This window comes from Schistocerca gregaria, chromosome 1 (genome assembly GCF_023897955.1).
Source record: "Schistocerca gregaria isolate iqSchGreg1 chromosome 1, iqSchGreg1.2, whole genome shotgun sequence".
Classification (NCBI taxonomy): domain Eukaryota; kingdom Metazoa; phylum Arthropoda; class Insecta; order Orthoptera; family Acrididae; genus Schistocerca; species Schistocerca gregaria.
The window spans coordinates 608,402,632-608,430,571 of record NC_064920.1 but is presented as its reverse complement, the minus strand read 5'-3'; the positions used below and the strand labels follow the sequence as shown (position 1 = coordinate 608,430,571).

The following is a 27,940-nucleotide window of genomic DNA, read 5'->3' as shown; positions in this document are numbered from 1 at the left end:
CATGCTCTGCCATGGCTGATTTCACCAACTGCCCCAAACTGCAATGCCACTTATGTTCAGTAAGCCTGGTATTTATCAACTGCCCAGTCATTCCTACACAGACTTTTCCACATGCACATGATATGTGATATACTGCTGACATTGCATTGCTTGAAACTGACCACATAGTAAAATTTGCTGGTACAGAATTTCTTGCTGTAGAGATGAGCTATCACACCTGCTTGTTGAGAGAACCTACAGAAATACACAAATACAACAACAGCTTCAAAAAGTAACAAGAAAGCCTTAAGGTGGATGCCTATGCTGCAGCCAATGCCCATTGTAGGTAGCAAGGGGAGAAGTGCACCAGTAATGACCACAGAAAAGCAATTGGACAGAGGTGCCTCAGATATATATAATCTGCGGCAACAAGCTCAACTCCAGTCCACTAACAGTAATGGAGGGTTCATTGGAAAAACATCAGAAAAATCATCAAACAAATGTTGGCCACAGAACTCGAGACAGGAGCCAACAGGTAATTTGTCAACAAGGCCAACTAAGGTCTTAACAATGTTGTGCCTATGCAGGGTTACAATAAACAGTGCTAATGCTCTAGATTACATTAAAACAAATGTACAGGAAGACTGCTACACAGTAACAGAAGATTAAAAGCAAGTTTGACCACAAAGAATAAATAATTTTCAGAAAACAAAACCTAAGGCCAAGGAAAAATGCTTTTAAGTTACAACAACAGTATAATAATAAATATGCTAAACTATAACCAAGTTAATTAAAGTCTGATAGTAATCACCACTGGGAATGGCAGAGTAAACAACTTCAGATTGGTGAATATATTAATGGGCATTGCCAATTAAAAATAAATGAATCAGATATGAGATAAAACAAAACAAATGGTGTACAGAAGCGATCATAGCATCTGTTCAAATGCTTCAAGTTAAGCACAGTCAATAAACATACAAAAAAATTGGTTAAGTTTCAAATGAAATACAGTACACTTTAGAGATTGTAATAAAATTTGCAAACAAACTGACTGTTGAAAAGGCCACTGCCAAATCAGAAAACAATGTTACAGATCATACACCTAGAAATATGACAGGTAAAGCATTAAAAACACTCCAAGGAAATAACGTGGTTTACTTCTGTGCAAAATAAATTGATACTTGTTAGCAAATGCATTTAATGGCTATTTCGTAAATACCTATGTATTAAAATTATGAACAACTTAAATTGGACAGAAAACACAGAAAATGTTGTGGGGAAGGCTAACCAAAGACTGTGTTTTATTTGCAGGACACTTAGAAAATGTAACAGACCTACTAAGGAGACTGCCTACACCATAGTTGTCCATCCTTTTTTAGAATACTGCTGCACGGTGTGGTATCCTTACCAGATAGGACTGACGGAGTACATCGAAAAAGTTCAAAGAATGACAGCACGTATCAAGAAATATGGGAGTGAGTGTAACAGAAATGATACACAATTTGCACTGACATCATTAAAAGAAAGGCGTTTTTTCGTTGTGTCGAAATATTCTCACGAAATTCCAATCACTAACTTTCTCCTCCGAATGCAAAAATATTTTGTTGACACCGAACTACATAGGGAGGAACAATCATCCCACTAAAATAAAGGAAATCAGAGCTCGTATGGAGAGATATAGGTGTTCATTCTTTCCGCACGCTATACAAGATTGGAATAACAGAGAATTGTGAAGGTGGTTCGATGAACCCTCTGCCAGGCACTTAAAATGTGATTTGCAGAGTATCCATGCAGATGTAGACATAGAATGTTTCTAAAAATCTCAGCTCTCACAACAAATCCCATACATGGTTTAACAGATCAGATGCCTTCTAAATAACTCCATTTCTCTTTTACCAAGTAATGAGGAAGCAACAACATGTATGTATTTCTAACAACAATCAAACTATCATCTGCCTATAATGATAAACTACTGGTCAACATTACTAATAAAACCATGATAAAAGAACTGTTTTTAAGGAAATGGAAAATGCCAAAATGCTGATCTCATGAAACCGGAAAACTACAGACCAGTGGCTATTTTACCAGAGGCTTTGAACACGTACTGTACAAAATATTAATGCAGTTTGTAAAGCTCACAAAATACTTTCCAAATTTCAACATTAATTTCAAAATAAATGAATAAATTCATCATCTTAGCAGCACACCAACTTGCTGACTATGTACTATGAGGGTAATCCCAAAAGTAAGGTCTCCTATTTTTTTATATGTACAGAACACTGTGTAGCAGTTGGTCACACTGTTATGAAGAGTGCTTCACGCCCTGTGGGTAAACATGCGCATGCCGCACTGATGTGCTCAATCTTGGCCTGGCAGCCATTGAGAATGGAGCTCCTGTTGAATGTCACTACTAAGTGTGAATTGCGTGCAGTTACTAGGTTTTTGAATGCAAAGGGCACTGCACCGATTGAAATCCACTGCCAACTGACAGAAGTGTATGGTGAGTCATGCATGGATGTAAAAAATTTTCGTAAGTGGTGTAGAGAGTTTGCAGCTGGTAGGACCGAAATTCACGACGAACAAAGGAGCTGGAGGCCATCAATTTCTGAGGAGACAGTGTTAAAGGTTGAGCAAAGCATGCATGAAGATCGGCAGATCACCCTGGATGAACTCTGCACATTGGTTCCTGAGGTTTCCTGAAGCACCACTCACAGAATTTTAACGGAAACATTGAACTACCGGAAGGTGTGCGCAAGATGGGTGCCACGCATGCTGACTGAGGACCACATGCGGCAACGAGTTGATGCTTCCCATGCATTTCTTCACCGCCTTGCAGCCAAACAGGATAACTTTCTGGACTCATTTGTCACGGGTGACGAAACATTTGGCCGGAAAGCGATTCAGCTCCAACAATGAGGTGAAAGAAGAGGTTCATAACTTTTTGAACAGCACGGCGGCAAGCTGGTATGACATGGGCATACAAAAACTGCCACAGCGTCTACAAAAATGCATAAACAGAAATGGTGATTATGTTAAAAAATAGCTAAATGTTCAAGCTGTAAACTGATGTAAACCATTGTAGAAATAAACAGGTCTATGTACTAATAAAAAAAAAATAGACCTTGCTTTTGGGATTACCCTCGTAAAAGCACTAAACAAGGAATATTGAAAGTTAGGATAGTCTTTCACCTATCAAAGGAAACTGCAGGTAATAGACAGTTGGAGTTAGGTACCTCGTGAGTGGCCATTGCTCATAGCAGCACATAAAGCTGCAATTTTCAATGGATCAAATTACATAGAAACTGGACAGGAGCAGACTGGGGCCATACAGTGCAGCCCAACAAGTTCTGATTTTGTTCAAATGTGTGTGAAATCTTACGGCACTTAACTGCTAAGGTCAGCAGTCCCTAAGCTTACACACTACTTTACCTAAATTATCCTAAGGACAAACTCACACACTCATGCCCGAGGGAGAACTAGAAACTCCACCGGGACCAACCGCACAATCCATGACTAAAGAGCCTTAGACTGCTCAGCTAATCCCGCATGGCTTCTGATTTTGTCTCTTCATGAATGTTGCAGGACATCAAGTGCATGGACAGCCAAATGAGGTGTTAAACCTACAATGTAAGAAATGTGTAATTCAAACCCGACATGTTTCTGTGGTATTTTGGATGTATTTTTCGTACCAAAACTTGGGGCACTCATTCAGTTTACCATGAACATGAGACAGGATATTTATTTCAATATTTCTGGTCACCAGTGTATGCTGTGGGCACTCCCATTCATATTCATATTCATCATCAAATCATCATCATCATCATCATCATCATCATCATCTGTTCATCAATCCAGAAATGAATGCATGCAAAATCATTGAACACTGGAGCGTCCCTATGCACCTTGATTGGCCCACTAACTTAGCCTACCTTAATCCTACAATGAAAGTCTGGGATTATTTGGAACAATGATTGAAATGTAACAATCAACATCGCCTCAGTTTTGTTTCGATATAGGCAAGAGAAAAAAAACTGGTGTTCTATGGATCGGAGCGTGGAATGTCAGATCCCTTAATTGGTCAGGTAGGTTAGAAAATTTAAAAAGGGAAATGGATAGGTTAAAGTTAGATATAGTGGGAATTAGTGAAGTTCGGTGGCAAGAGGAACAAGACTTTTAGTCAGGTGACTACAGGGCTATAAACACAAAATCAAATAGGGGGAATGCAGGAGTAGGTTTAATAATGAATAGGAAAATAGGAATGCGGGTAAGCTACTGCGAACAGCATAGTGAACGCATTATTGTGGCCAACATAGATACGAAGCCCACACCTACTACACTAGTACACGTTTATATGCCAACTTGCTCTGCAGATGACGAAGAAATTGAAGAAATGTATGATCAAAAAAAAGAAATTATTCAGATAGTGAAGGGTGACGAAAATTTAATAGCCATGGGTGACTGGAATTTGGTAGTAGGAAAAGGGAGAGAAGGAAACATAGTAGGTGAATATGGACTGGGGCAAAGAAATGAAAGAGGAAGCAGCCTGGTAGAATTTTGCACAGAGCACAACTTAATCATAGCTAACACTTGGTTCAAGAATCATAAAAGAAGACTGTATACATGGAAGAAGCCTGGAGATACTGACAGGTTTCAGATAGATTATATAATGGTAAGACAGTGATTTAGGAACCAGGTTTTAAATTGTAAGACATTTCCAGGGGCAGATGTGGACTCTGACCCCAATCTATTGGTTATGAACTGTAGATTAAAACTGAAGAAACTGCAAAAAGGTGGGAATTTAAGGAGATGGGACCTGGATAAACTAAAAGAACCAGAGGTTGTACAGAGTTTCAGGGAGAGCATAAAGGAGCAATTGACAGGAATGGGGGAAAGAAATGCAGTAGAAAAAAAATGGGTAGCTTTCAGGGATGAAGTAGTGAAGGCAGCAGAGGATCAAGTAGGTAAAAAGACGAGGGCTACTAGAAATCCTTGGCTAACAGAAAAAATATTGAAAATACAAAAATGCAGTAAGTGAAGCAGGCAAAAAGGAATACAAATGTCTCAAAAATGAGATTGACAGGAAGTGCAAAATGGCTAAGCAGGGATGGCTAGAGGACAAATGTGAGGATGTAGAGGCTTATCTCACTAGGGGTAAGATAGATACTGCCTACAGGAAAATTAAAGAGACCTTTGGAGAAAAGAGAGCCACTTGTATGAATATCAAGAGCTCAGATGGAAACCCAGTTCTAAGCAAAGAAGGGAAAGCAGAAAGGTGGAAGGAGGATATAGAAGGTCTATACAAGGGCGATGTACTTGAGGACAACCTTATGGAAATGGAAGAGGATGTAAATGAAGATGAAATGGGAGATACGATACTGCGTGAAGAGTTTGACAGAGCACTGAAAGATCTGAGTCGAAACAAGGCCCCCCGAGTAGACAACATTCCATTGGAACTACTGACGGCCTTGGGAGAGCCAGTCCTGACAAAACTCTACCATCTGGTGAGCAAGGTGTATGACACAGGCGAAATACCCTCACACTTCAAGAAGAATATAATAATTCCAATCCCAAAGAAAGCAGGTGTTGACAGATGTGAAAATTACCGAACTATCGGTTTAATAAGTCACAGCTGGAAAATACTAACGCGAATTCTTTACAGACGAATGGAAAAACTAGTAGAAGCCGACCTCGGGGAAGATCAGTTTGGATTCCATAGAAATGTTGGAACACGTGAGGCAATACTGTCCCAATGACTTATCTTAGAAGCTAGATTAAGGAAGCGCAAACCTACGTTTCTAGAATTTGTAGACTTAGAGAAAGCTTTTGACAATGCTGACTGGAATACTCTCTTTCAAATTCTGAAGGTTGCAGGGGTAAAATACAGGGAGCGAAAGGCTATTTACCATTTGTACAGAGACCAGATGGTAGTTATAAGAGTTGAGGGACATGAAAGGGAAGCAGTGGTTGGAAAGGGAAGCAGTGGTTGGAAAGGGAGTAAAAATGAAATGTCGTGTGACGAGGGCCTCCCTTCGGGTAGACCGTTCGCCTGGTGCAAGTTTTCGATTTGACGCCACTTTGGTGACTTGCGCGTCGATGGGGATGAAATGATGATGATTAGGACAACACAACACCCAGTCACTGAGTGGAGAAAATCTCCGACCCAGCCGGGAATCGAACCCGAGCCTTTTGGATTGACAGTTCGTCGCGCTGACCACTCAGCTACCGGGGCGGTGAGACAGGGTTGTAGTCTCTACCCGATGTTATTCAATCTGTATATTGAGCAAGCAGTGAAGGAAACAAAAGAAAAATTCGGAGTAGGTATTAAAATACATGGAGAAGAAATAAAAATGTTGAGGTTCGCTGATGACATTGTAATTCTGTCAGAGACAGCATAGGACTTGGAAGAGCAGTTGAATGGAATGGATAGTGTCTTGAAAGGAGGATATAAGATGAACATCAACAAATGCAAAACGAGGATAATGGAATGTAGTCGAATAAAGTCGGGTGATGCTGAGGGAATTAGATTAGGAAATGAGACACTTAAAGTCGTACAGGAGTTTTGCTACTTAGGAAGTAAAATAACTGATGATGGTCGAAGTAGAGAGGATATAAAATGTAGACTGGCAATGGCAAGGAAAGCGTTTCTAAAGAAGAGAAATTTGTTAACATTGAGTATAGATTTAAGTGTCAGGAAGTCATTTCTGAAAGTATTTGTATGGAGTGTGGCCATGTATGGAAGTGAAACATGGACGGTAACTAGTTTGGACATGAAGAGAATAGAAGCTTTCGAAATGTGGTGCTACAGAAGAATGCTGAAGATTAGATGGGTAGATCACATAACTAATGAGGAGGTATTGAATAGGATTGGGGAGAAGAGAAGTTTGTGGCACAACTTGACCAGAAGAAGGGTTCGGTTGGTAGGACATGTTCTGATGCACCAATTTAGTATTAGAGGGCAGCGTGGAGGGTAAAAATTGTAGAGGGAGAACAAGAGATGACTACACTAAGCAGATTCAGAAGGATGTAGGTTGCAGTAGGTACTGGGAAATGAAGAAGCTTGCACAAGATAGAGTATCATGGAGAGCTGCATCAAACCAGTCTCAGGACTGAAGACCACAACAATAACAACAACATAGGATCTAATCATCAACAAATGTCCTTACTAGATACAGCATTCCTGAAGAAATCTGCACTCTTTTCTGCACCAAATTATTGTTTGTTTTAAAATAAATAGCCATTATTTGTAAAAGACAAAAAAAGTATATGCCGATGTACCACCCTTTTATACCATATTTACACAATACTACTGCCATTTGTATATTGGATAATCACTATCTTGTGACTTTTTCACCTCATTCTATATGACAAGTGTAGAACTGGAAATTTAGGAGAAATGTAGATAGTTGCATTCTGAAACACCTTTGAACATTTGTACAGGCTTTAAAATGGTCTACTGAAGAATCAGGAAGTTGTATATCCCTATTTACTATAAATACAGTGGTATGTTTGACTTGAATAATTATATCCAGTGAGTGTCAGATCTCATTACAGAGTTAGAATAATCAGCAATTGTGAAGAGCAATATTTCCCACCTGTAAAGCAATCAATTGATGAACTTGTAAAAGTATTGTACCATAGGGAATCACATGATCTGAATAACCCACTGTGCATTATAAAACATGAGAAAACCAAGGGTTGTCAGGATCTCATCTGCTTGGCACTGGTGATCTCTGCAGCTTTTTCTGCATTGACATATGTGTTTGGAAAGCCACTATTCACAGTACATATGACATAGTACTTTATACCAGTATCACCAAACGTCTGTGCTATTCCATTTGCAAATGAGATGAAGAAAAAGTGTGTGTGTGTGTGTGTGTGTTTGTGTGTGTGTTTTTTACAATAAATAACCATTATTTGCAAAAGAAAAAAAAAGCATATTGCAGATGTGATGTGTTTATTATTTTACAGTGATTTATTTATATATTTTGATTAGTTATAGAGTACTATAAATTGTATAATCGCTTTGTCCAATGATGCATCATGTATTGATTGTAATACATGTAATGGTTGGTAAATAAATTAAAAGGTTTCCGTCACTAATTATTTCACTCTGCAGACAAAACAACAGAGTTATATCTTGTGTAAAATTATTATCAATAAACATTAAATGAAATTAATGTTACCTGTGTAGCACCCTATGAGAATGAAGATAGTAAAGGGCTGAGACTAAATCACAGGCAATATTTCTTGCTCGATCCTCAGGCAAGTACCCTTCTTTACTCAGGATTTCAGATAACTCCTTGTCCGCATATTCTGTTACTACAACAATCTGGAGCATAATGGTATTGTAAATTAGATAGTATCTCAAACTATCATCAACAAGGAACATGTAATGTCTTTCAAAATTCACTTTAAATACATCTAGTATGTGTAGAGGACACTAGGTAATTTGCATAGCAACCAACTTATTTCAGGAATGGAAAATGAGAACAAGTTGTAACAGAGAAGTTAAGTCTTACAGAGCTGAATTTTTTCTGGAGGAAATAAAATATTTCTTTACGTAGTGTTACTCTTATGTGAGTTTTCAAACCGATTTTAGATGCAAGATTTATAGAAAAATACGTACATATTTTCAAACCATACTTTGTATACTTGGCATCATTTTATAGATTAAAATAACTAGTTATGAAATATTATCTATTCCAATAAATAGTAAAATGATTACAGAATAACTACCCTACAAAATAACAATAATAACATTCAATTATACAGTGGAACATATTAAAAGAAGCACATCTGTGTATTCTGGTGGCCATGAGTTGTTACACACTGCTAGGTTGACTTGCTGACATTTTCACAGTGATGTACAACAGCTGGCAGTACTTATACATGGCGGAAAGGTAAACATTCACAAATGCGTACCTCAGGTTTCCATTGGGAAAAGATACTTCTGTTGCAGCTAAGACACTGCAAAAGTTAATTTACACAATTGTAGCCAGAAGGTCTGAAAAGGTTAAGTGATTTAAGGGACCAGTCTAAAGATCATCCATTAAATTTTCAGTAAACTATTAACTTACTAGTAGACAGGGCACATGGCTAGAACTTATCTTCAGAAGGTGAAATTCCAATAATGTCACTAGATACATATAAAAATACAAAAAGTATGCTACCTTGCAGGGAGAAAAAGGTGTAGGTTGAGGATGGTTAGAAAGAAGAGGTAGCTCAATCAGATTCCAGAAAGACAATTGTGTAGATAACTAGGATGCACTGACATTTGGTCTGAAGAAGATATGTAACTAAAACTGGTCACCAAGTATAAATATAAAGTGACTTGGACTGTTTCAAGATCAGTCTAGTTAGTGTAGCTTTCTAAATAATAGGTCTAAAATAATTTTAAAAAAGTTGATCACAAATTTAAGTTCTATTTTTTAAAATTAAGTAACAATTACAGAATGTGGATGCACATTTGAATCTGATGTAGTCCATGTATAAAATTTAGTTTCTTTGGTTTAATTTAAATATATAATCAATTTGTCAGTGCTGCATAGCATACACAAAAACTTCCGTATGACCATATTATACAGTATAAATACAATAACATATTTTTTTAATTTCTTAATGTCCACCTAGACTATTACAATGACATTTGTATGGAAAAACAACAGAAGTTAAAGTGTCATCATCTTATCCCTCTCCATCTCCTCCGCCACCTGAATTATTTCTCCAATACAACACTGATGACATCAAAGATGCCAATGGCACACATGAAATGACCATTTTCATATGGACTGATTTCAGCAGGTATTTGAGATTGTTGATTCACATGAATTTCATTCTTGTAGCTACCACTTTTATGCTGACAACATCTGTCTGTATCTAATCACCAGCCTTAAGAACATTGCTACTACCATATCAGGTAAGAAAAATGACCTTTGCTGAGTATCATGACTGGTACAAACCTGGGCCTTAAACTAAACCCAATGGAGCCAGCTAATACTCAAAATACACTGAAAGCTGATCAGTGAATATGTTCATGAAACAGTTTCTATAATACTCCTTGGCTACATGCAACATTTCTACTACAGAAAGCGAAAGACGTCAGCATAATCATGAGTATATGGAGTTGGAAGTACAAACTATAAAAAACATTTAAGAAATATTGGTCTTACATAAATGCAGATTAAAAAAAAATCTTATGCATGTAACCAGGTCTTACAAAACTTTACTACTGTGTTGTAGCTCAACATGACTCTGTGTCAATCAAGCAACTCACAAATGCATTATAAGGTGTGTGTGTGTGTGTGTGTGTGTGTGTGTGTGTGTGTGTGTGTGTGTGTGTGTTTGTGTTTGTGTTTGTGTGTGTGTGTGTGTGTGTGCGCGTGCGTGTGTAGTGCAGGACTGTTTGATCACGTCAGTCTTCCCTATGTTCAGATAACAAACATGGTTGTGACTGGATTTGAAGTGTGATTTTTGCACACAATTGTCTTCATGGGTTTTTCATTCACTCTGCAGCTCTCTTCAGTTATCAAATTCTTATCATCATTCCATAACTGCAATCAAAATCATGCCGCATTCAAGAGGACATAACTTAATGCATTTATTATTAGCATAGTTTCCCTCTCAGCACACTCCAGTTGTCTGTCTTTTGACCAACAGGGAACAAATATTTCTGTCTCAACATCTTTCCTAGTTTCCACACCCATAACTATTTTAGTCCTCCCCTCCTCCTTCTCATCTGCTGACCCTATAATTCCTCGCTCTTTCCTGGAAAAGTCAACTTCTGCAGACTTCATTCCTTCTTACTGCTGACATGCATTTCTGTTAGCATATTATTATGCACATTCCATTCTTTCATCATTCCTGGTACAGATACTCGATATGTCAGGATATAAACAGGCTTGTTACTAGATTTAATAAAAAGATACACATGATTTTCTGTGCATTTGTAAAAGAGATTAAGAGTTTACACCATATAAATAAGATTACATACATACCTACTCAAAGTGTTATTAGAGGGAGTTAAGAAAATATATACCATTTTGCATACATATGCTGCCCACCACAATTTCTTTACTTTTGTGACATGGAGTTTGTAGAAGAATCTCTCATTTGTGAGTTTACACTGTTATACTTGTGTCTAAGAACTCCTTTACATGGTAGCAACAGGCTGAGAGCAGATGACATCTCTGGTTTTGTTTGAAACTGGGAAGTTTCTTATTGCAGTAATGTGTGCAAAACCACATGCGTCAGCAGTGTGTTGTCATCCTCGAGAGCGCACTGTGAAAGAGCAATACTGCCTACTGCGCTATGCTCACTCTCAGTTATCATGTTATTACTGCTTGGATACATTTGCCTTATCTTATTGTGTTCAGTACACGTTTAGGTACTTCACGTACATGCCACAGTCTAATGAAGTTGTGCTAATTCTTGGTTGTGTTGGTGTCCAAGTTACAACACAAGTGATGAAGAGTGTGGGATTGCTCTCCACGCAGTTTTCAGTCTCTGGTTGGTTCTTTGTTGCATCTGTGATGTCTAACAGTACTGCTGCTGAGTTTTCACACTGGCTAGTTGATCAGCAAGGGTTTCTTACTGTGGCATTGCAGCATATTGGTCAACTGCATGAGGCATTCGCCACAGTGCAACACAATACAACTCAGGTATTGCAAATGTTTGCCTCTGTTTTGGGCAGTTCGGGTCCATCTCTGACTATGTCACCTGCTGCGTCACCTCTTGTTTTGCCTGTAGCTATTCAGGTCTCTTATCCCCTGCTGTTCCTGGCTTACAATGAGTCTGTCAAAGAACGGGAAGCCTATAAAAAATGGTTGCAGCATGCCCCTTTATGCTGTGCTTTCTTTTTGTCTTGGTTATTGCCTCACAGGTATGAACTCCTTTGCCAATTGTCCACCCTGTATGATCAATCTTCACTCACTTTTCATAACAAGTACGACCTTCTGTCTGAATGTGAGTTGAGTTCTATTGGTGTTGCAAAAAATAGCTATATGATTTGGGCAGCTGAGCTTCACGGTTTAAGCCGTCGTCGTCACTTTGTCACTGATGTACACAATTTTTTTTTATTATTCTCGTGTCATAAACATACAGGTACATGTACATACATTTTACACAGTCATGATTAAATTACTTTTGACCAGAACGTGGCCACTTCCAGCGCATTTTCTGTTGCTTGTTGAAGGTCATCTTTTGTACAGGAGAACGGACACAATCGACACCGAAACGTATGACGGACTGTCTGTTCTTCTCCACAGTCACACTGAATATCATTTGGATCAGTGTATCCCCATGTTTCCAGGTTAACTTTTGATCTTCCAACTCCAGATCTCAGTCTATTCAGGGACTTCCTTTCCCTGTCATGGCCTGGAGGTAAGGCTTCAACAACTTTTTTCCAACCAGGGGAATGGTAGGTCATAGCCTTCCATAGTTGTAACCTAGCTTTCTCAGCAGTGGTTCTAAGTTCCTTTGATGTTTCAATAAACTCTTCCTTGACTTCAGTCGTGCCCATACAGAGGATGAGTAATTTACTGTTCCACTGCCTTTCTTTCCTTGTTCGCAGCTACCTCTCTTCGGACAGGTGGTGGTGCTATTTCTGTGAGGTGGTAAAGCCATTCGAATGGAATGGGTTTGAAGCAACCTATTATAATTCTGCAGGTTTCATTGAGAGCTACATCCACGTGTTCGGCATGAGTTGAATTATATCAAACAGGACAGGCATACTCTGCCACAGAATAGCATAGTACCATTGCAGATGTTCGGATTGTTTCGGGTTGACTACCCCACTGTGATACGGCCACTTTCCGCAGGAGATTGTTACTGGTGGAAACTTTCAACCTATCAAGTGTCACTCCTGAGTATTTTGGAGTCTCTTACAAGGGATCCTCCCCATTGCACCCACCTCAGATTTAGTTATAAGTTGGCACAGTGGATAGGCATTGAAAAACTTAACACAGATCAATCGAGAAAACAAGAAGAAGTTGTGTGGAACTATGAAAAAAATAAGAAAAACATACAAACTGAGTAGTCCATGTGCAAGATAGGCAACATCAAGGGTAGTATGGACTCAAGAGCACCGTGGTCCCGGGGTTAGCGTGAGCAGCTGCGGAATGTGAGGTCCTTGATTCAAGTTTTCCCTTGAATAAAAAGTTAACTTTCTTTATTTTCGCAAAGTTATGATCTGTCCGTTCGTTCACTGACGTCTCTGTTCACTGTAATATGTTTATTGTCTGTGTTTTGCGACCGCATCGCAAAACCGTGCGATTAGTAGACGAAAGGACGTGCCTCTCCAATGGGAACCGAAAACATTTGATCGCAAGGTCATAGGTCAACCGATTCCTCTACAGGAAAACACATCTGAAATATTCTATACGACACTGGTGACGGCATGTGTGACACATGACAGGAATATGTTGTCAACCCATCTAACTTGTACACTTGGCAAATGGGTAAAATGATTCTTCTACCTTGTCCGATTTAGGTTTTCTTGTGGATGTGATAATCACTCCCAAAAAACTGATGAAAACATTAGAGTTTGTCACATAAACTGAAAATAAAAAATTAAAACTTTTCACTCGAGGGAAGAATTGAACCAAGGATCTCTCGTTCCGCAGCTGCTCACGCTAACCACGGGACCACGGCGCTCCTGAACGTGCGCAGTCCTTGATGTTACCTATGTTGCACATGGACTACTCAGTTTGTATATTTTGCTTATTTTTTTCATAGTTCCACACAACTTCTTCCTGGTTTCTCAATTGATCTGTGTTCAGTTTTTCAAGGCCTATCCACTGTGCCAACTTATAACTATATCTGAGGGGAGTGCGATGGGGAGGTTCTCTTGTTAGTGTTCTAGTTCAACCCCCAACCATAGTATTTGCAACTTGTGAGTGGCTTCCTTTGTTTCTCAAATGTAAAGCACACATTTGGGTCTTTGAAGGGTTTGGTTTAAGCTGGTTTGTGTTGTAGTATCTGGATAGATCTTCAAGGGCACTTGTGTAGTTGTACTCCAGTGATTCAAAATCTCTCCTCTTGGTGGCTAGAACGAGGTCGTCAGCATATAAGAAGCTCCTGGTCTTTGGGCTTCCTTGTTTCTCAAATGTAAAGCACACATTTGGGTCTTTGAAGGGTTTGGTTTAAGCTGGTTTGTGTTGTAGTATCTGGATAGATCTTCAAGGGCACTTGTGTAGTTGTACTCCAGTGATTCAAAATCTGTCCTCTTGGTGGCTAGAACGAGGTCGTCAACATATAAGAAGCTCCTGGTCTTTGGGCCTATAGGTTGGTTGTTCGTGTATATATTAAGCACGATGAAATGGTTCTTGATGCAATCATTTGGTTTTGGTTGGCCCCTGATCTTGAGGTTCATGAATGGGCACTGCAAAGAGAAAATTGCTCCCTCTCCAACATTCTGACTATTGCCCAATCATCTGAGGTTTTGAGGGCTGTGGATACTCAAATTGAATCACGGTGTGAGGTTGCAGAAGTTCAAATCGCTTCCCCCTGCCGTTTATCGGAAGGTTCACAGGGGGATGATATGGTGGCAGCAGTCTGTGCATGAGCAAAACACGATGGCAGCTGGGCCAACAAACTGTGGCAGCAACAGTTTATTGCAGACACTGACATGGATGTCAATTGTGTATTGGCAATCTCTGTTGCAACCTATACACTTCTTATTGATGTCAAGGTTTATCAGAAGGTTTTGCACATGCAAATCAACACTGGTGCTGCCATGTTATTACTCAACTTGCAAATTTACATGGACTTGGTTTCTCCGTCTTCAGAGCCAGTGTCATGTACATTAGTCACACACAATAAACAAAGCATTCTGATATTAGGCATTGTCTCGGCTCAGTCCGTATAAATCTGCTCACTTTTCTGGTGGTGAACAATGCATGCACCAAAAATTTGTTTGGTTTGGATGTCTTTAACCTTTTTGGGCTTACTATTTATGGTGGAGTTAAACTCGTCTCTGATCAAGTGCCTTGTACACACCATGCCATGTTCTTAATTTTCTACCTGTTTTCTGTGGGCTGGGAGTGGGCCAATAATTTTGAAGCAAACATCACCATGAAACTTTTGGCCAGATCCCATTTCTTTTGGGCTCGCTCAGTGCCAATGGCACTCTGTGATCAAGTCAAGGAGGAGCTCAACCGCCTCATGGCCTCAACCCGCCTCATGGCCTTCAGGCTTATCCAACCAATTGCATCCAGCAAATAAGCTACCCCCTTACTCATTGTCAAGAAGGCATTGGGACGGTTATGCCTTTCGGGTGATTTCAAAGCTTCTGTTAATGCTCAGCCTATGATTAACACGCATCCCATGCCATGCCCCAACAAACTTTCTGCTGGTGATCAGCATTTTTCCAAGATAGACCTCTCCCATGCATATTTGCAGCTTCCCACTGATGATGACTCAACGACTCTTGGTCGTTAACACACCACTTGACTTGTATCAATACTTGCTGTTAACATATGGTGTGGCCAGCACCCTGACAATTTTTCAGTAGTTTCTTGAATTACTAGGTGTGGAAATTATCTTGATATTGTGGTCTCTGGCTCCTCTGCTGTTGAACATCTCAACAACTTATGCATGTTTTTTTCAGAGTTACAGGTCGCCGGGTTAAAATTCCATTTGGGAAAGTGCTGCTCCTTTCAGTCTCCTATTGTTTATCTTGGGTTTGAGGTTTCTAGAGCTGGTAAATGTTGACCATCAGGGTCAACATTTAGTGTCAGCAACAGATGCATCCCAGCATGGGCTGGAGGTGGTGTTAGCTCATCAATATTCTGATGGCTCCAGGTGGCCTATTGCACACACATCAAAGAAGCTTAATTCAGCTCAGACTAGATATTCACAAACAGAGAAAGACGGATCACAAGCCATTAGTTTTGCTGTTTAACCACTCAATGTCAGTGCCAGGCAAAGCACCGCACATCTTCAATGTTGGACACTGTTTCTCTCTTGGTACAAGAACAGGATTCACTTCTGCCCCACAGTTAAACTTGCAAATGCTGACATGTCAGCTATCCATTCACAGATCCTGCAACTGCTGCATGCTGCTCACTGGGGGGTGTCATGCACCAAGGTATTAGCCGACTCATTCTTTTCGGCCTGGTTTACATGGCAACATCACTCGTTTGGTTACATTATGTTTGAAACAGGCAGCGCAGCAAGCTGCCCAGTCAGCAATGTGTCTGTGGTCACAAACTTTGCAGGCCTGGAACCGTCTCCACATTGATTTCACCAGCCCTTTCATTTAATACATAATGGCTAATAATAACTGAAGCATTCTCTCGGTTCCCATATGTTGTTCATTGGCCATCAACTTTGGCCTATGCCACTGTGGCAGCCCGTCAAAATTTTTTTTCCATCAAAGGACTTCCAGCAACACTGGTCTCTTATAAAAGCCCTCAGTTTGTGTCGCAGGAGTTTGCCTCCTTATGCAATGCCTGCGGGATTCACCACATTTTTGCACTGCCCTTCCAACTGCAGTCCAATGGTGAGGCCAACAGGTTAGTTACAACATTCAAAAAGCAAATGAAAAAGTACTGATTTGGTCCAATCTGACATCGTCTTGGATCAATTTATGTTTTCCTATTAGTTCATGCCATTTTGCAACAACAGCCCTGTCGGACTCCTCCACAGGTGTCAACCCTACACATTCTGGCATCTCCTGCAGCTTGGTCAGGGACACCAATCTATGCAGCCATGGTCCCATTTCTGGCCTGAAATGTCTGTCTGGGCATGCGGGTTTTGTGTCGCCCAAAATGGATTCCCACCATCGTTTCCCAACACCGTGGGCACCTTCTCTGCAATGTTCATACAGAAGAAGGTCTCTGTGAACGTCATTGTGACCAGTTGCGCCTGTGCATGAATGACCAGACAACCCCAGCCGGGACATCATGTTGCTATGCCAGTTCACCTGATGTGGCAAGATCCCTGCCACGACATATGAGGGATCCTCCGTCACTGGTGGATGAACCTGGTGCAGCTTCTCCGAACTGCTACCAGTACCGATGCAGCTGCTGTCCACACTGGAGCCATCTCCTCTGCTTTAGCTGCCAACTGCAGGGTCACCACAACCATCAAGGTTCTGGACCTGATGTGGGCGTGGAGCTCACGCCGGTGTCACCCATCCTACCAAATGGGTTGACAGGAGAAGGCAGACTGTGACACTGCCCACACCCCAAGTACTTCAAACCATGCTCTCCAGTATCAGCACCTAATCTCAGTCAGTGCTTCACAGAGGAAGATGCCATGGACATCATCTATATCCGAGCTGTTTCTCAAGGGAAGAGGAATGACATAATGCATGCACATGTTACTTAAAAGCCAGTTGTCATATGCAAGAGAGCATTGCAAAAGAGGAATACTGTGAACTTATGATAGAGCCCGCCACTGGCAAGTGCCTAATTAATCCCTACCACTCTGTACTCATGCTCAGTTATCATGTTATCACTGCTTGAATACCTTTGCCTTATCTTATTATTCTCAGTATATGATATGGTACATTCCACAGTCTAATAAAATTATATTAACTTTCTTGGTTGTGTTGTGTATCTTAGTTACAACATTTATAAAATATACATATATATTAACGACATTGCACAACCCATTAACTCCCATATTGTAAGCCGTGCAGATGACATGTCAATCTTATTCTATGGGAGCGAATCTACAGAGCTAGAATCTGTTGCTACTAGTGGTGTAACAGACGTAACAAAATACTTCAATGATCAGGGACTTAAGGTGAATGTCACCACATCTCAACTACTGACATTTAAAACAGGCAGTTCTCATCACAACAATATGAATAGTGTGTGTAAATCTCTGCAACAGAAAACGCTAACTGTAAATTCCTGGGTGTATATGTTGATGAAAATTTGTGGTGGACATACCACATTAATTTCGTATGCGGAAAAGTCAGTAGTGCCATGTATATCCTCAGCCAGCTCGCAAAGATAGTTCCTAGCCAAGCACTGAAATTAGTATATTATGGAAACCTTTACTCTTTTCTCAATTACAGAATTGAACTATGGGGCTGTGCAGCTGATGTACATTTAAAAAGAATACTACTACTACTACAGAAAAGAGGAATAAGACTTATACATTGGATGGGACATGGAGATTCATGTAGTGAAGTGTTTGTGCAGCACGAATATCTGACAATATATTCGCTGTACATCTTCAAAATACTTGTATTTTTTATAAGTCAACCAATAGAAGCTATCAAGGGCATAGATGTACATGATCACAACACTAGAACAAAGTGTAACTATTTTCGTAACAGAACAATGTTAAAAATGACTGATAGAAGTCCATGTATCAGTGGTTTGATTTGGTATAACAAGCTACCAAACTCTCTAAGAACACATAAGGGAAGCGTTTTTAAAACAAAATTAAAATATTTTCTAATAGAAAAATGTTTATATTCTTTCAATGAATTTTAAGATATTAATTGTAACACGAGGCATTAGCATATCAGTTGTAATGTGATAAATGTAAAAAATAGACATAAGAAGCAACAGCTACAGAATATAGTGTATTTTATAAGTATAAATATAATCATAGTATCAAGTCTGAGGTTTCAAAAGCCATTATTACGATGGCTCCACGCAAAGAAAATGTAATAAATAAATAAATAAACATATGGTTAGATTAGGTTCCTTGTCACTGAAGTCTGTGTACATGTGGTAGTTTTCTTTACATCTTGTACTGAAATTATGTATTTTTTTGTTCATCAGAGTCATGTAGTTTATTTTTAGAAACATAATCGCTTCGTATATGTGCAGAGCAGGCACTGTCAACATTTGCAATTCTTTGAATTTATTTCTGCAGTGCTGCCTTCTTGACAGGTTTCCAATGCACCTAATACTTTCTTTTGCAGTTTAAGTAATCTGCCTACGTGTATATTAACGGCACTGTCCCACACAGGTATACAATAGGAAATGTGCTGATAAATTAGATGCTATTATACTGTCAGTAAAGTGTCTTGATCAAAAGTTTGTGAGATTTTTCTCAGGAGAAATACATCTGTGTTCATTTCTGAGCATACTATTTTACTCATGTGTGTCTCCCTTGTCATGAAACTGTCCACAATCAATCCCAGAAACTTGCTGCAATTTACTTCTGAAATACCTGAGTCCTGAAGCTTGATACCAAGACCATCTGCTTTGGCTGCCTATTTACTTATATTCTCAAGAAAGGAAGTAGGTTACAGTACGCTTGTTCGCCCAATGCTTGAATACTGCTCAGCAGTGTGGGATCCGCACCAGGTAGGGTTGATAGAAGAGATAGAGAAGATCCAACGGAGAGCAGCGCGCTTCGTTACAGGATCACTTAGTAATTGCGAAAGCGTTACGGAGATGATAGATAAACTCCAGTGGAAGACTCTGCAGGAGAGACGCTCAGTAGCTCGGTACGGGCTTTTGTTGAAGTTTCGAGAACATACCTTCACCGAAGAGTCAAGCAGTATATTGCTCCCTCCTACGTATATCTCGCGAAGAGACCATGAGGATAAAATCAGAGAGATTAGAGCCCACACAGAAGCATACCGACAGTCCTTCTTTCCACGTACAATACGAGACTGGAATAGAAGGGAGAACCGATAGAGGTACTCAGGGTACCCTCCGCCACACACCGTCAGGTGGCTTGCGGAGTACGGATGTAGATGTAGATGTAGATGTAGAAGAAAGTTGTTTTACTTCCTTTAATAAAAAGGTTGCATCCACCAAAAAAAACTTGTATGCCCTGTCTCAACACATTCCTCATTTCAAAGTCCTTTGCAGATTTCCTGGTGACTAGTAGAGCTGTGTCATCAGCATACATGAACATTATTTCATTTACAGTTTCTGACATATCATTTGCATGTAAAATAAGTAGTAATGGTCCTAATCCCAAGCCTTGTGGTACATCAAGTTTTACTTTTTTGATAGGGGGGAGAAAAAAAAAATACTCATTTGCACTTTTTATTTACAAAGTATTGTCTATTTTCAATAAATGTCTTGATAATATTGTTTGCTCAGCCTCTTATGCCATACTGGTTTAATTTTTCTAACAGGACTCTGTGACACATGCAACTGAAAGACTTTGATAGGTTCAGGAACAGATTACAAACTTGCCCCCCCACCCTCCCCCCTCTCCCTCCTCCAATGCCCTGACTGCTCATGCTGTGACGTCAGCACTTGCTGCCTTTGTAGATCGACTTCTTCTGAAACAATGATGTGCCCTATTTATTATCTCCTGCTTATCTATGAAATCTGGTATACTAGCCTTTGTGGCTATTTCTACCATTTTAGACAGTACACATGTGACAGTAACAGTTCTGTAGTTACCGAGATACCCTTTGTCTCCCCCTTTATATGCAGGGATTACTTTTCTTTTCTTTATGCAAATTGGAAATATTATTTCCTGCTGGATTTGATTTATAAGGAGTGTGGGCGGTTTTGTTAGGAATTTAAAAATATGCTTAATTAGTTTACCTACCATCCAATCCCTCTGAATTTTTGTTTTTTAATGATTTAATGGTACATCTTCTGATTCACCTGTAGGCGATAGGAATGTATAATGTTAGCTTTTTAGAGCTTTTCTATGTTATTTACTACTTGGATGTTTTGGTTTTTAACCAATCCAGCCACTATATCTACAGGGTGTCCGAAAATTCTTTCCCTGATTACATAAATTGATATCTGAAAGCTAGACGTAAGATACAAATATGAAAGTTGTGTTGAATTGTTTACAACTAGCAAAGTTTTTTTCTGTTCTAGGTTCGCAGTACGTAAGTAGTGGATAAGGTGTAGTGCCCAAGAGGCCATGTTAACCAATCAGGAGAAGGCACAGAGTGTCCTGTGGTACCATGAGACACGATCACCAACCACAGTGCAGACACACTTCTAGACAACATTTGGTACACCTGGTGTCAAGAGCATTAAAGCCTGGTATGAGATGTTCAACAACACAGGATTGATTGCTGACCTTCCGAGGTCTGGTCGACCAAGAATCTCAGCAGACAGGGTGGAAGCTGTAAGGCAGTCTTTTCTGTGAAGTCCAAAGAAATCGGTGCACAGGGCCTCACGTGAATTACAGACGCCAAAAGCTCTCTCCATGACATTTTACACAAATGTTTATTGTTTTGTGTATACAAAGTGCAAATCGTTCAGGCCTTGTCGCCCAATGACAGTACACTTCGATATGACTTTGCGGTCGAAATGATATAACATATTGAGGATGATGATGGTTATCTCAGACAAATTGCCTTTTCCGCCGAAGCAACCTTTTTTGTCAGTGGAGTAGTGATTTCCCATAATGTGAGCATTTGGGATTCACAACTCCCTGGCGAGGTCATAGAGTGCACCAGAGGCAGTCAAAAGGTGAATGTTTGGTGCGCACTATTGCACGATTGAATTATCGGGCCATTCTTCTTCGCTGAGAATACCATCACATCTACAGTGTATCTTGACATGTTTCAACTATATGCTGTTCCTCGGCTGCTTCAGTATCACCCCAATGTCTTGTTTCAGCAAGACGGTGCACTGCCTCATTGGGGTTTGGACGTCCATGCCTATCTCGATATGAGTTTTCCTGGGCGATGGATTGGTCGTGATGGGCCAACGATTTGGCCTTCACGCTCTCCTGACATAACCCCATTAGACTTCTTTTTATGGGGCTATGTCAAGGACGAGGTCTACCGAACACGTGTACCAGATCTTGAAACCCTGCGGCAACGGATAACCACGGTCGTTGAATCGATCCCTCCAGTGATGTTGGCTAATGTGTGTACGGAAATTGAATATCACCTAGATGTGCTACGAGCTACCAAGGGTACTCATGTGGAAGTTTATTGATGTGTGAAAAAAACTTTGATAGTTTGTAAACAATTAGACACCAGTTCCATATTTGTATCTTACTTCTCGCCTGAGTTATCAATTTATGTAATCAGGGAAAGACTATTTGGACACCCTGTATATAAATACTGACTGAAAATTACACAGACCTCATACAAATCACTTCTGTTCCTTTCTATTGTAAGTGTTGTGTCGACATGAGCTGATATGTTTGCCTCTTTCCTGATTGTGTTTACGCATGCCCACAAAGTTTTGGAAGCATTTGAGGAAGTAACAGTTTTATGTCTATAATATCTGGCTTTTGCCTCCTTTATCAAGCTATTGTAGGCATTCATCATGTCTTTATAGATCTTATCATTTGCTAAATATTTATTCTCCTTATAATCTTCACATTTTTCTTTCAATTCTTCCTTACTCTGAATAATTGCTTCTGTGATCCAGTGTGTACTGAGGTTTTATTTTATTTTATTTATTTATTTATTATTGTACTTTCTTGGATACTTTTGGACAGCTAATATTTATATAATTATTCACAGTTCTGCAGAAAATTTCCCATCTCCCTTTCACAAGTTCTTCACCATAAATCCCCTCCCAGTTTTCTGATTTCAGTAAAACTTCCAAGACACTTACGTTTCCTAGTTCAGCCTCCCTTAGTTCTATCACTGTATTTTCATTGCTCATGACATCATGCACTTCAATTGACTGGCCATAATGGTTAGCAATTTTCAGGTCTTCAAAAAATGGTTCAAATGGCTCTGAGCACTATGGGACTTAACTTCTGAGGTCATCAGTCCCCTAGAACTTAGAACTACTTAAACCTAAGGACATCACACACATCCATGCCCGAGGCAGGATTCGAACCTGCGACCGTAGCGGTCGCGCGGTTGCAGACTGCAGCGCCTAAAACCGCTCGACCACTCTGGCCGGCTAATTTTCAGGTGATAACGTCTACTGTATCTGTAGATCTTGTTGGATTTCTTATGTGTGCCTGCAGGACAAATTAACTTAAGATCTCAAGGAAGCTTCCCACACAAACATTTTATCTCATTGTATTAATGTTGAAGTCATCTACTATTATTAAAAAGTGAATTCTCTGTTGAGTCTACATAATAATACCTCAAATTACAAGAGGAAATTATCCACACTTGAGCTTGGTGAGCACTATATACCTAGCAAAAGACATAGTCTTCCTAGTGATTGTATCTGAATTGCCACTGCTTCAATTATAGTCACGAATGATGACCGTTGACTTCAGGCTTGTGCTGCATCACCTACGTTACGCATTCTCTGAGAGCCAATAGTTTCTGAGTGCTGTAGCTAATGCAAGAATTATATGTGATCACAGCAGATTATTTACTGAATTTCTGTCCCATTTGTTGTGAGATGTCATCATTGACGGTGGTAGTAAGTGACAAATTCTGCATAAGGAAGCAAGAGACCTAATTTGTTGGATACATGGTTGCTTTGAGCATAAAGTACGCATATGTGTTTACCACAACCGTCACTTGGAATCTGCAACAATGCAATCCTCATCCGTGCCTTGATCAGGGTTGCCACCAAGTGAAATTCCCTGATATTTCCCTGATTTCCAGCCAAGTTTTAGCATTTTTCCCTTACAAACGTTGATATCTCAAGGGTAAGCTCAGATGTAAGTTGACAATCTGTCTTTGCAGCTAAGGTACTAAAAACAATAGTGCAAACGAGGAAATATGTGAAGGAAGGGGAGAAAAAAAAAAAAAAAAAAAAAAAAAAAAAAAAAAAAAAAAAAAAAACTTGCAAGCACATGGCGTTTCCTGATCTGAGCAAAAGTTTTAAGTACTAACATGAACATCTTTTGTAATGAACTGTTTTTAAATGGAGAAAGCTAGCCAAATGGTATATGTGTTTCCTTAAGACCACTAATATTATTTTATTAAAAAAAAAACATTTAGTGACAAAAATACACATTTCCATTGAGTCATTAGATAGTTTAAAATACCTTCACTGATTTCAGAAATAACCTAAAAGAAAAAAAAAAAAAAAAAAAAAGTACCTTAGGCCTCTTGAAAGATGTGTATAAGGCAGGGAAGAATTGTGCAAATGAAAACTGAATGTGACCACAAATAAATTGTTGGGTCTACTATGTTCATTGTTGTCAGTTATTACCCACTATGATACATCTATTATTTAACAAATATTGTGTGATTTATCTTTGGAGAAATATATGAGTATATAGCGTACAAACCGCCAGCAAGTGACAGAGTTTTCTTCTTCTTATCGTCAATACTTTCTAATATATAAACTACTTTTGAAGTGCCAAAATGTTCTAGAACAAATGAAATTTCTATGAAATGCCACACTGTACAATGTACTTGCTGTGAGACAGTCGCAATTCCTGAAATTCAAGGCCCATGGCCTCTGGCCTCCTGAAGACCACCGCAGTCCTGGGTCCTTGGATAGACCACGAAAATCTGCCACACACAAACAGACCCGGCCTGTGGGCAGATTGGTGAGACTAGATCTGACGGGCAGAGCTTGTGGGAAACAGTGGACTTCAGACTGGCACACCCGATCCATTAGAGATACCCACATAAATGGCCTGCACTTTTTGCCCCTCATGGAAGTCCACTCATGTGACTGGCTATTTATACATCACAGACAGCTTGTTGATGTAATGAGTCTGCAGTGATCAAGCCTTGCAACAGGTAACATGCGCCAAATACTCTGAGAATCAGTACTAATGAGGATAGGTAACAACTCACATTAAAGATGATCGCTGATCTGCAGACTAGCACGTAGAAAAGACAGTCACACTCTCACAACTAAATTTTCAGCCACAGCCTTTTGTCAGGAAACAAGAGCACACACACATTCCCAAAATCACTTAGATCCAACTCATGCACACATAACCACTGTCTCCAGCTGCTGCATCAACAATATCTGAGAATCAGATCCAAACAAATCACTCCTCACATCTCCCTGCCTCTCGTCGGCAGCTGCTAGCGTAGCGACAAGAAGTGGTGACAGCACTGACTGCAATCTGAGGGGAGTGGTACGAAGGGGACAAGCAGTAAGAATGAAGGTAGAAACATTTCATCTACTGAGACAAAAACAAGATTTTTCCATTGGTACTTTTTTTTCAAATTTCCCTGATACTTTTGAAATTCCCTGATTTCCGAAACTTGTAGCAACCATGATTTGCTGTTGCGAATATGGACAGCCATCAGCTGTACAATAGAATGACAACAATGAAAATTTGTGCCAGAATGGGACTCGAACCCGGATTTCCCAATTATCACAAGCAGTAGCCCTACTATTAGGCTATCTGAGAACGCTTCATGGCCAGACCCAAACAAACACACAGTTGACGACATAAGGAAGTTTGGGTTTGTCCGTGAAGTGTGTTCAGATAGCCTAATGGTAAAGCAACCGCTTGTGATCAGTGGGAAATCCAGATTTAGTCCCAGTCCAGCACAATTTTCATTGCCATCATTCCATTATACAGCTGATGATTGTTCATATTTGCAACTGCAGATACATTGCACGTCTCACATGAAAATGTGGCAAGTCTTTCATAACAACTCAATGATGCAGCACTGACCCAAACAATGGTGTGTTCCTTCAATGCCAGATATCCAAATAGTCACTGGAGCATTATTTATATGCAACATTTGAGCCTCCAAACAGAGGTTCAAGCTCATGACCATTACCAATGGCCGCTGTCATGTCTGACAGCTCCAGATCCACTAATCATCTATAATCATCAACATCAACCCATCACTTGTAGACTGTGATCCTGAATTTGGGGCCTTGTGCCACCTAACCTCTACACTGCCCACAGTAATGGGCCAAGCCTGTCAGGCCCAGCTGCCACAGTGCTACTGATCATGGGAAGGGGCCTTGTGATGGCGTAGCAGGCCTGCTGAAACTACACAACCTACCCTTCAAACTACACAATCTTTTCAGACCGAATACAGCTGCGATTCAGAATGCTGAGGTTTTTACAAGAGTCATGAAATCTTACACATCCACAGCCCTCATTCTTTTGTCCAAAGAGGAAATCAAAGAATTCCAAGAGCAGAAAAAAGAAGAGTGGTCCAAACAAACTACTCCTGTGAAAGGAATTCAGAAGACACATTTTTGGACCGAAAGTGACGGGCAGACTCATATTGCATGCAATTTAAAAGGCAAGAAAGAAGAAATTTTGTTTGTTCAGCCAACACCTCAGAAACAGCAGGATAATATTCAGATTCACAACCTGATAAGGGGGATGTTTGTGGAGTGTGAGTATGACTGTGACTGGTGGATTACAAAGATGATAGATACCAGCTATGAGTTAAACAAAATTGTAGTGAACTTCATGCTACCACATCGACCAGCTGCTAGAGGTAGGTTTCAAGCTGAAGGACAGCAACAATGCCATCAGTGCTCACTTCCTGTTCAAAAGGTTTTAAGACTGTAAGTGCTCCAGTTCCCATTGGTTCAACAGGAAGGCATCACTCTATATCAAAGGAAGATACTGAAGCAGTTGAACAAATTTTTAGTTCATTGACTGGCTAAATTCATTACAAAACAGAGTGCACAGAAGCGGAATAAATTCAAACCTTTGTCTTTAGACGTTTCACATACATTTTGGAACCATTTAAAATGCTTGAAAAATGAGTCTCATCTTTCAAAACTAAAATTATATTAAATAAGGCTAGGTTTTGATTTTTATGAGCATGTTACGTATAATGTGGTAATGTAACGGGTATTATATTTGGGAAAAGTTTCAATTGTTTAGAAAACTTGTTCAACCTAAAAGTGGAAGCTCTCCTTTTCAGGGAATGTAGAACTATACGGAACTAATCAACAGAAAAAAAAAAAAAATCAAAATTTTATGGATTGGCATTTTTGGAAAAAAAAAAATCCATGAATTTTTTAAAAAAAGTACAGAATGCTATAGTAAAAGAACTTTGACAGATAAGTCCAAATGGAGGATTTCTTTGTAATCATAAAGCAATTATCTTTCAAATAAAAAAAAATCTAGATCTGTTTAATTTTTTCCAAAATTCGCATCTTCAAAATAGTATGCGCGGTGTCATTTTTGGAGGGCTGTATCATGGAGTAGAAATTTTTTTTGAGAAAACAAAGAAATACGTGTTCCTTAGTTAGTCCTTAACTTTAACATAAGCTAAATTCAATAACATCTGTGCCTATGAATGTAACGTTTTTTCCTAGCCTGTTTGAACTGATATGGACTATGTCAGCAATGAAAGAAGTATTGTTGTGCAGTGTACAGCAAATAACAAGTAAAATGAAAATACAAAACCCAGGTAGAAAATGGAACACATCATTTACAAAAAGATATCCAGTTCTAAATGAGAAAATCACACACAATTTGAATACTTCCCTTGAAAGTGTCACTGAGCAACAAACTCATAACAGGTCTGCAGAAAAAGAACAGCATAAAAAAGTGGATACAGTGCAGCAAATGATCCAAGTATAGTTTTAAATTATGATGAAAGTACCTTTTTTACGCTAAAGAGGGAAAAGTGATTCCACGTAAGGAAATAAAGTTGTATCTAATGTCGAGAACAATGAAAAAGAAAATCTAACTGTACTTGTAACAGCATAAGCTGCTGATAAGCTTGCTCTTAGAACACAGGTGATTGTATGATCAGAAAATGGGTGGACATGTGGTTCCATACTCTATGGCCACACTGAAAATGTAGAACAACAAATCCTATGGCCTTTAATATTTTCCACTGATGGTCATGATCTCATATGACGTTCGGAGAGTGGTACAGTACTTATCGCACTGTTACTTAACTATTTTTGTACCACATTTTACCATTTGTTGATTTATAATCCTTTAAATTCATATTCACCTAAATGACAATGACAGGTATATAAAACATTTTTTTAAAGTAATAATTTCGGAGTAAAAGTTATTCAGGGTATTCGTAAAACTTCAAAGCAGTGCTAGATTATAAAACATTATATTTTTAAGCAATGAGTTGACAACCTCATACAAAATACATAAATTTCCTCACTATACTGCCGAAGACTGTTGCATTTAATTTATTTCAGTCTGTCAAGAAATTCCCTGTGTTAGTGATGTATTGCATATGTGACTGAATAGATAGTGTACATGAGAC

At 39.4% G+C, this 27,940-nt stretch overlaps 1 protein-coding gene across 2 annotated transcripts in view; it reads right to left on the bottom strand.

The window, feature by feature from the left end:
- The window catches only part of LOC126358559 (serine/threonine-protein kinase fused), a 171,092-nt gene that overhangs the window by 133,032 nt on the left and 10,120 nt on the right, over positions 1–27,940 (bottom strand). For both annotated transcript variants that reach the window (XM_050007560.1, XM_050007559.1), the window contains exon 3: positions 8,163–8,308. In XM_050007560.1, the coding sequence (XP_049863517.1) occupies positions 8,163–8,308 (146 nt within the window). The remainder of the gene's footprint in view (positions 1–8,162; positions 8,309–27,940) is intronic.